A 12764-nucleotide genomic window follows, 5' to 3' on the forward strand; every position below is an offset into this window, starting at 1 on the left:
CATACATACATATACGTACATATATATATATATATATTTATATACATGCATATATAGATTCAAGCGTGTGTACATATGTAATTGTGTACATGTGTATATTGCCACCTATTCATGGCCAGCAAAAAAAGTCGGCTAAATATACGCGCCTTATGGGCAATGCGCAGGTCTGCCCTTAGCTGCGGATGGATGGTGTTCCGGCCGGGCGGCCGTTCTCTCCCTCACGCTCTCACAACCCCAACACAGTCAAACATCTGTTTTGATTGCATCTGAGTATGTGTTCGTGTGAGAATGGTGGGCGCTGTCTGTGAGTGCGTGTCAAGAAATCATACGTATACATATGTATGTACATATGTATTTATGCACAATTACGCTTGAGTAAAGTTGGGCATTTGCATATGGCATGTCAATCATTCAATCCACATCAATGTAGAGGTTGTGTCTCCGTGATCGAATCTCTACCTAGTAATAGTGGCACTTAATAATGGCAAAGCACTCGGAATGATTGCGAGATTCATCTGTGTGAATGATGTGCGCATGTCTGCCCTTAGCCAGACGTCTAGTCCAAACTGGCATCTGGCCAGGCGGCGCTCTCCGGCCCACGATTGCGCCCCGCAGGTGCTCCACAAACATTCATACATCCACGTGCATCAGTGTTGGGATATTGCAAGGGCTACAGGGTAGGCACACAGGGTGGCGCATTGCCAAATAAAGCTAACTAGCAATGAAAATTCTTACAAATTGTGAAATTTCAAATTGTGCTTATGCAGGCTATCTGTATTATTGCGCATTTCCAGCCGTGTTTACAAAACCTGAGGCTGTTCTCTATGCGCGGTCGTTGATTGATTGACTTAGCTCTGTATGTATTGCAGCTATGTATGTGTGTGAATGGCGCACAACCAACCCTCGCATACATGCACCACACAATCAACGCCGTCAGAAAACTAATCAATCATTCAATCGAACACTGGCACACACACACTGGTGCTGTTTTCGTCTACATCAGAGACTCAGTTCATGATTGGTGCTTGAATCGTGAGGTCGGTCCAGTTTCGTCCATCGAGGGTGTTTTCGTCGACTCATATTTAAAACGGATTTCAAGATTGTAACAACAACAAGAACACTCACACAAAAACGGAATTTAATTCCAGGGTATGCATACAAAAGTCGATGTGAATTCGTTTTTTTTTTGTCCGTGTGCTTGGTGTTTTCCAGCACTACATTTTTGTTGTTGGTATTTTGATGATTTTCCAGAAAAAGAGTGGACATCCCAGTTAACAGCTGATGCCTGCTTGTATTTTTGATTAAAATTAAAAAAACAAAGAATTCTCACCAGGACTATAAAGACATTACTCTTCTCGTAGCATTTTTCGCTTACTGTTTGATTTGTTCGTTCCAAGATGACAACGTCTTTGCCTGACCGCTTCAGCGCTGGCAAGCGTCAGTTTTGGCGCGAGTTCTTGGCCCTCTATCAAGGAATGCCACAGCTATGGGACGCTAACCATGTCGACTACCGAAATAAGGAACTGCGAAACAAGGCCTACGAGCTTCTGGAGACGAAGCTAAGAGAGATCCAGCCGAATGCAACGCGCACTGAAGTTGGGCGGCGCATCAACATCTTCCGGACGAACTACCGCCGCGAACAGATGCGGATTCTGAAGCAAAAGGAACTGGGATTTCATTCGGATCTGTGCAAGCCCACGCTTTGGTTCTACGACTATATGGGATTCCTTCTGACCCAGGAGTCGTTTCAACAAGGCAGAACCAGAAAAGTTCGCGGAACGGCGACCACAAAACCAAAGACGATGTTTGAGTTTGGAAAAGATGTGAGTGAAAAATAGATAAGACGATAACTGCAGTTTGTTTCATAATGGATTGCTTCCTTTCAGGCCTCATCAGACCCATTGGATGCTGTGAGTGACTGGCCAACAAAGGAGACAATAGCCAGCTATCTACCAGAGCAAGGTGTGCAACAATCAGAGGAGAGTTCGCTGCTGAGTCCGAAAATAGAGATCATCGAGCATGACGGGGAACCCATGGATACTGATAGGCTCACACGAGACGGCGATGTCAAACCGGAAATTTGTGGATTTAACACATCCGACTATAAGGACCGCAACGTCTCCACGAACGTGGCGTTGACTGTGGGCAGAGGATCAAATGGTACAGACGCCCATCCAGCTTTAAGCGAGGCCTCGGAGGTGCTGGCCAAGTCCTGGGCGGTTCAGTATGAAGAGATGGCACCGACGCAAAGAATCTTGGCACGAAAAGCCATTGCCGATATTCTTTTTGAAGGCTGCATGGGCAATTTGCGAATAAACCGTGGCGAAACACGCAGCACAGTGGGAAACCATTTGTAGATCTAATAATTATAAAATTAAATGAATAATCAAAAAAATATTTTACGAGTGGTCAATACTGTCGCTAAAATGTTTGAAACGAGAGTAGTTTTAGCGCCATATACTTGGCGGCAGTGCTGCAAAGCGTAATATCGAGTTTCTCGATACGGCGAACATTAAAATAACGCCACGAGTGGGCATTTTAATCAAGTTGGCAGCTCATTTATTATTGTTCGCATTCCCATCAGGGTGACATTTTGTTTAAACCTTACTTTATAAACAAACCAGTGAAATGAGCTCTTAAAATTAGCCAGTCTTGAAGGGAAATCGATTCGACAATCGGATAAAATTATGTATTCACAGCTGAGAGTTCTCATTATTAGCATTATCCAAAGGAATATTAAAATCGAGGAATATGGTTTCCAATTAACCCATTGTGTGCCAAGGGGTTTTTTTTTAATATTCCACCGAAAATAACAAAAATGTAATCATTTTACCGCAGTTCAGGTGAAAGATATCTTTTTTTTTTGTAAGTTCAGAGGAAAGATGGCATGGATCTACAAGAAGAAGTCACACTCAGTAACATTTACAGCCATTTACCTCTAGTCGCTGAACTGTTTAAATAGAGGGGGGTTAAGTGGGTTAAGTTCGATTTCTTATCACATTGCTGTTGAGGCACCAAAAGTCGAACAATTTTGATTCAGTAGTTGTATATATTGGATTAAATTAAGGAAACAGCTTAAATGATAGTTTTGATTCTGAGCAGCAGGGAGATAAAGAATATGCAGACCTTCAAGGGGATGAACAAAACAACTTTGTAAGTAATATTCGACTACCATGTTAAATCTATACTACCCATATATGTACTTCCAGGAAGGATTTGTTTAACTCTGGATTCGAGCACTTCAAGGTCAGCAAAGGGCCGAATGGGCATTTCTTGTCCAAAAAATGCCAGGAAAAGCTGAAGACAAAGTTACCCGCGTCGTCCTACGAGAACGTCATGGCGTGGGCAGGTGACTGGATATCGAAGCTAAATGGAGAGACTGAAGCTTCTTTGAAAGCAGAATCGAAACAGACTAACAGTGTAACTGAGCAACCAGCATCCGAATCAGTCCAAGCAGCCACAAACAAACCTTCGACTATCATCATTGACCTCTGTAGCGACGACGATGAAGATGAAGAGACCTGCGAAAGTCTGGATAGTTTACTCGACAGCGAATCCAGCCTGTCGAAATCTCCGATAATCATCCATGATGACGAGCTAGGCGATATAGATTTAAAAGACTACGCAGATCACGTGGATGGCAAGCTTGACTTAAAAACTCTTAAGACGCGTACTATTAAGAACGAAATTATTGCTAAAAGAGTAAGCCAGACTGCGATCGAAGGTCGATCGAAGGCGAGAGCCATCCGATCAAAGCAGAAAGCTAAACAAGACAAGCTCAGCCCGGACAAGGCACAAGATGAGCCCACCACTCGAGTCCTTTCTGATCAATCAAAACTGAAACCCAACGAAACCCAATGGATCACCACCACCCCTCACAAGGCACCAAAAGAAACCTCCCTAAGAATTCGCACTTACCAAAAAATTAAAAAAGTCGAACAAGACCAGATCACTACTGGCAAGACACACGAAGAACCCAAAATAGGATTCCACATGGACAAATCGAATATCAGTATCAAAGAAAAGATCAGTATTACCCCTCAAAAGACACAAGATACGGCGACTATAAGAGACACCGTTGGCAAGGCCCAGGATGAACCCAGCATTGAAGTCCGCTCTGAGCATTCAAAACTGAAGTCCAGCGAGCACAGCACCATCACCACTCACAAGGCCCCAAATGAGACCACCAAAAGAGCCACCTTTGACAAGGCACAGGAAAAACCCACCATCCTCACTGACCAATCAAAGCTGAAGCCCAGCGAAAACAGGATCACCATCATCCCTCAGAAGGCACAAGATAGGCCCACCATAAGAATTCGCAGTGACCTATTACTAAATAGTAACATTCCGACACCATTTGAAAACACTCAATTAATTGATGGGCCTGTGGGCCTACCTGCCAAATCTCCAGGCTCCACAAGCTCATCCGGCAATCGAAAGCGAAAAGATTGCGATACAACGCCAGATAATGGTCAGAGCTGTGCCAAAAGACCAAAAGCCCTTGAGCTACTTCGTACCCACCCAAGAGTGCATCTTCAATTGCCAGCAGTCCAGCTTCTCCTCGAAAAGGTGGCACACTTCGCCGATGACCAGGGGAATTCTCAGGCGTTGACGCTTATTAACCAGCTACTTCACAGCCTCCAGGTGGCCGAGAAAAAGATCTGTAATGCAGAGAATCTCCAATAGCATGATCAACAAAAAGCGCGGACTGTTCGTTTGCCCAGGAGCGCATCTTTAACGTTATTTGTTTCGTAGAGAATAAGAAATTTGTAGGCTTAAAAACACACGTCCAGTTATATACACGGATATATATAATAGGATTTTTTTTTTGAGGCTTTGTTATATGTACACGTTTATTCAACTTGTGATATACGCTCGCCTATTATCTTTTTTGGGACATCATTTTTTTCACATCAATTCAAATCAAATCATAGTAAGAAATTGCACACTGTTTCATTCTCATATTAGTTATACAATTTTTTTTTCCCCTTCAACAGTCCTAAAACAGCAAAATGTTTACAGTCAAAATAAAAACACCACCATACAAAATGAAAGAATGAATTCTTCTCAGACCCACAAACCCATCTTTTACGCATGACCTACCTGTTTGCAACGCACAAAAAGAAAGCATCTCTCCCACTGCGATTAGTTAACCCAAAGATTGGAATATTCTGGAATATTGTGTATTGAAAATTCGTGATAATAATTTAACCCAACCTTGGAAATCACATTATTTATGACGCCGCAAAGAACTAGAATAGAAAAAATAAAAAAGGGCCATAACGTCCTTAAAAAAGGGCCTAAGTTGGTATTCGGCTAGTTTCTGCGCAGTTTTACCATGGCATGGCCGCGCACAGTATCATAGAAACACCGCTGGTTTGGAACACAATTTTAAATTTGGATTGCGCCATGCATACCCCCAGCGCCCTTGCCTGACCGCTTCAGCGCTGGCAAGCGTCAGTTTTGGCGCGAGTTCTTGGCCCTCTATCAAGGAATGCCACAGCTATGGGACGCTAACCATGTCGACTACCGAAATAAGGAACTGCGAAACAAGGCCTACGAGCTTCTGGAGACGAAGCTAAGAGAGATCCAGCCGAATGCAACGCGCACTGAAGTTGGGCGGCGCATCAACATCTTCCGGACGAACTACCGCCGCGAACAGATGCGGATTCTGAAGCAAAAGGAACTGGGATTTCATTCGGATCTGTGCAAGCCCACGCTTTGGTTCTACGACTATATGGGATTCCTTCTGACCCAGGAGTCGTTTCAACAAGGCAGAACCAGAAAAGTTCGCGGAACGGCGACCACAAAACCAAAGACGATGTTTGAGTTTGGAAAAGATGTGAGTGAAAAATAGATAAGACGATAACTGCAGTTTGTTTCATAATGGATTGCTTCCTTTCAGGCCTCATCAGACCCATTGGATGCTGTGAGTGACTGGCCAACAAAGGAGACAATAGCCAGCTATCTACCAGAGCAAGGTGTGCAACAATCAGAGGAGAGTTCGCTGCTGAGTCCGAAAATAGAGATCATCGAGCATGACGGGGAACCCATGGATACTGATAGGCTCACACGAGACGGCGATGTCAAACCGGAAATTTGTGGATTTAACACATCCGACTATAAGGACCGCAACGTCTCCACGAACGTGGCGTTGACTGTGGGCAGAGGATCAAATGGTACAGACGCCCATCCAGCTTTAAGCGAGGCCTCGGAGGTGCTGGCCAAGTCCTGGGCGGTTCAGTATGAAGAGATGGCACCGACGCAAAGAATCTTGGCACGAAAAGCCATTGCCGATATTCTTTTTGAAGGCTGCATGGGCAATTTGCGAATAAACCGTGGCGAAACACGCAGCACAGTGGGAAACCATTTGTAGATCTAATAATTATAAAATTAAATGAATAATCAAAAAAATATTTTACGAGTGGTCAATACTGTCGCTAAAATGTTTGAAACGAGAGTAGTTTTAGCGCCATATACTTGGCGGCAGTGCTGCAAAGCGTAATATCGAGTTTCTCGATACGGCGAACATTAAAATAACGCCACGAGTGGGCATTTTAACCAAGTTGGCAGCTCATTTATTATCGTTCGCATTCCCATCAGGGTGACATTTTGTTTAAACCTTACTTTATAAACAAACCAGTGAAATGAGCTCTTAAAATTAGCCAGTCTTGAAGGGAAATCGATTCGACAATCGGATAAAATTATGTATTCACAGCTGAGAGTTCTCATTATTAGCATTATCCAAAGGAATATTAAAATCGAGGAATATGGTTTCCAATTAACCCATTGTGTGCCAAGGGGTTTTTTTTTAATATTCCACCGAAAATAACAAAAATGTAATCATTTTACCGCAGTTCAGGTGAAAGATATCTTTTTTTTTTGTAAGTTCAGAGGAAAGATGGCATGGATCTACAAGAAGAAGTCACACTCAGTAACATTTACAGCCATTTACCTCTAGTCGCTGAACTGTTTAAATAGAGGGGGGTTAAGTGGGTTAAGTTCGATTTCTTATCACATTGCTGTTGAGGCACCAAAAGTCGAACAATTTTGATTCAGTAGTTGTATATATTGGATTAAATTAAGGAAACAGCTTAAATGATAGTTTTGATTCTGAGCAGCAGGGAGATAAAGAATATGCAGACCTTCAAGGGGATGAACAAAACAACTTTGTAAGTAATATTCGACTACCATGTTAAATCTATACTACCCATATATGTACTTCCAGGAAGGATTTGTTTAACTCTGGATTCGAGCACTTCAAGGTCAGCAAAGGGCCGAATGGGCATTTCTTGTCCAAAAAATGCCAGGAAAAGCTGAAGACAAAGTTACCCGCGTCGTCCTACGAGAACGTCATGGCGTGGGCAGGTGACTGGATATCGAAGCTAAATGGAGAGACTGAAGCTTCTTTGAAAGCAGAATCGAAACAGACTAACAGTGTAACTGAGCAACCAGCATCCGAATCAGTCCAAGCAGCCACAAACAAACCTTCGACTATCATCATTGACCTCTGTAGCGACGACGATGAAGATGAAGAGACTTGCGAAAGTCTGGATAGTTTACTCGACAGCGAATCCAGCCTGTCGAAATCTCCGATAATCATCCATGATGACGAGCTAGGCGATATAGATTTAAAAGACTACGCAGATCACGTGGATGGCAAGCTTGACTTAGAGACTCTTAAGACGCGTACTATTAAGAACGAAATTATTGCTAAAAGAGTAAGCCAGACTGCGATCGAAGGTCGATCGAAGGCGAGAGCCATCCGATCAAAGCAGAAAGCTAAACAAGACAAGCTCAGCCCGGACAAGGCACAAGATGAGCCCACCACTCGAGTCCTTTCTGATCAATCAAAACGGAAACCCAACGAAACCCAATGGATCACCACCACCCCTCACAAGGCACCAAAAGAAACCTCCCTAAGAATTCGCACTTACCAAAAAATTAAAAAAGTCGAACAAGACCAGATCACTACTGGCAAGACACACGAAGAACCCAAAATAGGATTCCACATGGACAAATCGAATATCAGTATCAAAGAAAAGATCAGTATTACCCCTCAAAAGACACAAGATACGGCGACTATAAGAGACACCGTTGGCAAGGCCCAGGATGAACCCAGCATTGAAGTCCGCTCTGAGCATTCAAAACTGAAGTCCAGCGAGCACAGCACCATCACCACTCACAAGGCCCCAAATGAGACCACCAAAAGAGCCACCTTTGACAAGGCACAGGAAAAACCCACCATCCTCACTGACCAATCAAAGCTGAAGCCCAGCGAAAACAGGATCACCATCATCCCTCAGAAGGCACAAGATAGGCCCACCATAAGAATTCGCAGTGACCTATTACTAAATAGTAACATTCCGACACCATTTGAAAACACTCAATTAATTGATGGGCCTGTGGGCCTACCTGCCAAATCTCCAGGCTCCACAAGCTCATCCGGCAATCGAAAGCGAAAAGATTGCGATACAACGCCAGATAATGGTCAGAGCTGTGCCAAAAGACCAAAAGCCCTTGAGCTACTTCGTACCCACCCAAGAGTGCATCTTCAATTGCCAGCAGTCCAGCTTCTCCTCGAAAAGGTGGCACACTTCGCCGATGACCAGGGGAATTCTCAGGCGTTGACGCTTATTAACCAGCTACTTCACAGCCTCCAGGTGGCCGAGAAAAAGATCTGTAATGCAGAGAATCTCCAATAGCATGATCAACAAAAAGCGCGGACTGTTCGTTTGCCCAGGAGCGCATCTTTAACGTTATTTGTTTCGTAGAGAATAAGAAATTTGTAGGCTTAAAAACACACGTCCAGTTATATACACGGATATATATAATAGGATTTTTTTTTTGAGGCTTTGTTATATGTACACGTTTATTCAACTTGTGATATACGCTCGCCTATTATCTTTTTTGGGACATCATTTTTTTCACATCAATTCAAATCAAATCATAGTAAGAAATTGCACACTGTTTCATTCTCATATTAGTTATACAATTTTTTTTTTCCCCTTCAACAGTCCTAAAACAGCAAAATGTTTACAGTCAAAATAAAAACACCACCATACAAAATGAAAGAATGAATTCTTCTCAGACCCACAAACCCATCTTTTACGCATGACCTACCTGTTTGCAACGCACAAAAAGAAAGCATCTCTCCCACTGCGATTAGTTAACCCAAAGATTGGAATATTCTGGAATATTGTGTATTGAAAATTCGTGATAATAATTGAACCCAACCTTGGAAATCACATTATTTATGACGCCGCAAAGAACTAGAATAGAAAAAATAAAAAAGGGCCATAACGTCCTTAAAAAAGGGCCTAAGTTGGTATTCGGCTAGTTTCTCCGCAGTTTTACCATGGCATGGCCGCGCACAGTATCATAGAAACACCGCTGGTTTCGAACACAATTTTAAATTTGGATTGCGCCATGCATACCGCCAGCGCCCAAATCCATTGAGTCATATCATGGATGCCTATATCATTGTATGCTGAGATCGTCACCGCCCATCCGGTGATGCACTTAACGCGTTTGCAAATGATTTGCCCCAGCTGTTGCCACCACCAACATCACCACCACTGCCATTACCGCTGCACCTGTGGCCCAGTCCGACAGCCAGCCCCAGCCCGAGTTCCTGCCTATAGGTTTTACTGCATCTGGAGCCTGTTCTTTTCCCCTCCTGGTAGTATATATACTTGTAATTTTGCTAGTCTAAGAAACCGCATGGAAAAATTCAAATCACTGGGAGTTGGGGATTGGGGCTGTGGATGGGATGGGGCTGGGGCTGGGGCTGAGCTGTTGTAGCACTTTGCACCTGTCGTCCGCCCTACGCATCTAAAAAATCAAGCGCAGCTTTAATTGATGCAACAACAACAACAGCAGCAGCAGCCGCAGCCGCAGCAGTCATCCAAGCGAGGGGGAGGGCGATGGTGAGGGCAGTGTGGGGTTGGGCGATGGGGCAGAATCGTGTTGGCTGGGAACTAGTCGCGGCAAAAATGTTGTAAGAAATGCGTGGATCGGGGGCCAGGCAGGTCGGAGTCCAGTCCAGTCGGAGCTGTGGCAGCTGCCGCTGACAGAGTCGGAGTCGCAGAGGAAAAGCGGCCCTTGGAGCAAATGTTGGCGGGCCGCGTCCTAAATGGGCATTGAAATTAAATGCAGCTGCTTTAATGATGCTGACGCTGATGCTGTTGCAGTTGCAGTTGCACTTGCGCACATCCAAGGATGGGCTGCGGATGGGCTGCGGATGGGCTGCGGATGGGAATGGGGTCCAGGCCTAAGCAAATCTGAGAATATGCCACAAATGTTGCTCTGGTGGGCGTGGGTCTGGGCGTGGCACTGCCCTGGTGGCTCTCCTGCTCCCTCGTCGTGGTGGGCGCCAGCAATCTGCAACAGCAACAGCAACAACAATCTGCAACACGGCGCCTTTTGCCTTTTTGGGAGGTTTAATGGGAGTTGCCGTTGCCTTTTTTGGTGCAACGAAATCAAGAAACAAAAATCTTTTTATCGCTCCCAGCTCTTTCTCTCCTCCACAGATGACGACCATGACGATGATGCGGTTGCTGATCATGATGATGATGTTGATGTTGATATGGTTTGTTAGTTTCTCGGTTTCTCAGGTTTGTTAGTTTTTGTCTCTTTAAGTTGAAGGCAGCCGTTCGTTCCGTTGTTCCCGTAGTTCCATAAAACTAAATGCTGACCGAAAGGAGACCTCGCAAAAGCGAAAGACTGGCATTTCGGCCTAAACTGCTGCTCAAATGATGGCAATTTGGTCCGAGACTAGCCCTTGTGGCACGACGCAACCACAACTGGCCCGGATCATCGCCATCGCCATCTCCATCGATAAACGGCCTCCCCAGCAGGGTCTGAAGAGTGTCCGCCTGGACAGAGGTCAATCGGTTGTCTGTTGGCCCTCCCTGGACGACGAATTGATTGGGAAGTTAATGGGAAATATTTGCAATATATGCAGCGAATACTACTTGCAAAACCGCAACAAATATCCATAGAATAATCCATTAAAAAGCCTGTAGATGGAATATCTTTGACAATCTCTTTTCGCTTTAGCTAATTTCCTCATTTAATTGTTATTTAAAATCCAAGGTGGTGGTTATGTGCTGACCTTACATAACACCATCTCTTCGGAGCTGCACTGCGAAATAAGTTCAATTAAATTTGAAAGAACATCATCGAAATTGTGTGTCGTTCCCATTGTCATCATCCTGCATGTCGCTTATTGTGGGACCTTTTGTTGTGCCCAAATGTGAGCAAACAAGGCAACAATAACAAAATGTGTGTTCTCACACAAAAAGATATAGTAATCACACAGGACACAGCACAGGCCCACGAGGCACGCGTCGGAAACCACCCCGGGAATTCGAATCAGAATCGTATGGAATCCAACGGATCGCAGGTGCCAGCCAGCACATTAGGGTGGGATCCGATCCGATCCGATCCGCGGACTTATCAGGGCCCAAGGCACACAGCGCACGGCACACGGCTGTTGCTTCTCAGAGACGAGAGAATCACACGAGAACCACAACAGTTGCTCATGGGACTGGGAATGGAATCGGGTAATGAAACTGAGACCCTGTGAGGGTGGGAAAACCTACTCGTATCGTGAACTCGAAGGGGGGATTATTTGTCGGTCGACTAATGGGCAGAGTGCCTTCAGTGGAAAGGGGCTTGCTTACGGGTGGAAATATTTTGTTTGCAAAATTCCCAAACGATTGGAGAGATTCAAATGAGGAGATGGATGGGGATGGCATTCTTATAAGGTGCTTTGAGGGGGCATATTGTGGGAAACGGACCGACAACTTTCAGTTTTCGACCGACCACTTCCCGAGCTTCTTTTGTTTGTTTCGAGTGGAGTGTGGAAAGTGGTGCAGCAATTACATGATCAAAAATTCTCCTCGCACTTTACAAAATTACTGAAATGCTTTTCACACGGCCCTAATGTGTGGGACTGAGAACCTTCCGACCCATCAGAGCGAATTCGAGTCGAGGTTCAAGCTGGTTCCTTGGCTGCCCTGCCTTCTACCCAAGCAGATGCTGAATCATCGACAGTTACAGATACAGATACACTCAGAGCTACAGATATGAACAAATACAATATCCTGGCCGAATCTTAATGAATTGAGAGCCATTTGGGGACGCGCTGCTAAACGGGCATTACCTATTAAAATTAAACCATAAGCCCCATAAAAGCTGACAGTCCGAGAGCAGCTGAAAAAAGGGAATTTTGGCTTTCGGATCCCAGGCTAGAGATCACAAAATGAAGCGTTAATGATGGCCGAACAAAAAAGGATACGGCGCCTTTTGATTCTATACGTATTTCTCTGATCTTTTCACTCTTTTTTTGTTGGCCCAAAACTTTTATGACCGAATGAATAACCAAAAAACAAAAAAAATTAAAAAAAAAGCTGACCATTTCGGTTTCAGTTGGGTTTATGGTCGGCGACACCTTTTAAGCGCGCCAATCGAATCAATGTTTTAACACGGGAATACCATTTCCAAAACGAGCTCATTAAGGACTCCCGAATATATCTGCGAGGCTACTAAAAAATATATGAGACAAGCCGAAATTCTACGAATGCTGCAGCAGCTGCAATCGCCGCGAATTGGGCAATCGGCACGGGAACGGGAACGGAGTGGGGGAAGGCGGACGGAGAGCGGAATTCATATTCATTTGATTTCACAATCCTGCGAAAGTGAAACCGTCAGGTGGCAGGTGATTTGGTGAGGCCTCTTTTTGTCGGCCAACAAGTTTT

The 12764-nt window shown here is 44.5% G+C and overlaps 3 protein-coding genes across 6 annotated transcripts; all 3 read left to right on the forward strand.

Annotated features, from left to right (window-relative positions):
* Positions 1–699: 699 nt before the first annotated feature.
* Positions 700–6408, forward strand: LOC6600571. 4 transcript variants are annotated; one of them, XM_026991810.1, is made up of 4 exons: positions 700–1149; positions 1398–1442; positions 5462–5842; positions 5906–6408. In XM_026991810.1, exons 2-4 carry the CDS (start codon positions 1398–1400, stop codon positions 6374–6376), a joined length of 897 nt encoding a protein of 298 aa, XP_026847611.1. In that variant the 5' UTR covers positions 700–1149; the 3' UTR covers positions 6377–6408. The 4 variants fall into 4 exon arrangements, with proteins under 4 accessions (XP_026847611.1, XP_026847609.1, XP_002025689.1 ...); XM_026991808.1 differs by lacking the exons at positions 5462–5842; positions 5906–6408 and adding an exon at positions 1887–2389 and having other exon boundaries at positions 1398–1823; XM_026991809.1 differs by lacking the exon at positions 700–1149 and having other exon boundaries at positions 1391–1442.
* LOC113566400 lies at positions 3049–4979 on the forward strand. The gene is made up of 2 exons (XM_026991806.1): positions 3049–3153; positions 3210–4979. The coding sequence occupies exons 1-2, from the start codon at positions 3080–3082 to the stop codon at positions 4684–4686; spliced, it is 1551 nt and encodes a 516-aa protein (XP_026847607.1). The 5' UTR covers positions 3049–3079; the 3' UTR covers positions 4687–4979.
* A 659-nt stretch (positions 6409–7067) lies between the features above and the next one.
* LOC6600573 lies at positions 7068–8995 on the forward strand. Its single transcript, XM_002025655.2, has 2 exons — positions 7068–7172; positions 7229–8995. Exons 1-2 carry the CDS (start codon positions 7099–7101, stop codon positions 8703–8705), a joined length of 1551 nt encoding a protein of 516 aa, XP_002025691.2. The 5' UTR covers positions 7068–7098; the 3' UTR covers positions 8706–8995.
* Positions 8996–12764: the final 3769 nt, after the last annotated feature.

This window comes from Drosophila persimilis, unplaced genomic scaffold, assembly GCF_003286085.1.
Source record: "Drosophila persimilis strain 14011-0111.01,24,50 unplaced genomic scaffold, DperRS2 tig00000686-arrow-arrow-pilon, whole genome shotgun sequence".
In the NCBI taxonomy this organism is placed as follows: domain Eukaryota; kingdom Metazoa; phylum Arthropoda; class Insecta; order Diptera; family Drosophilidae; genus Drosophila; species Drosophila persimilis.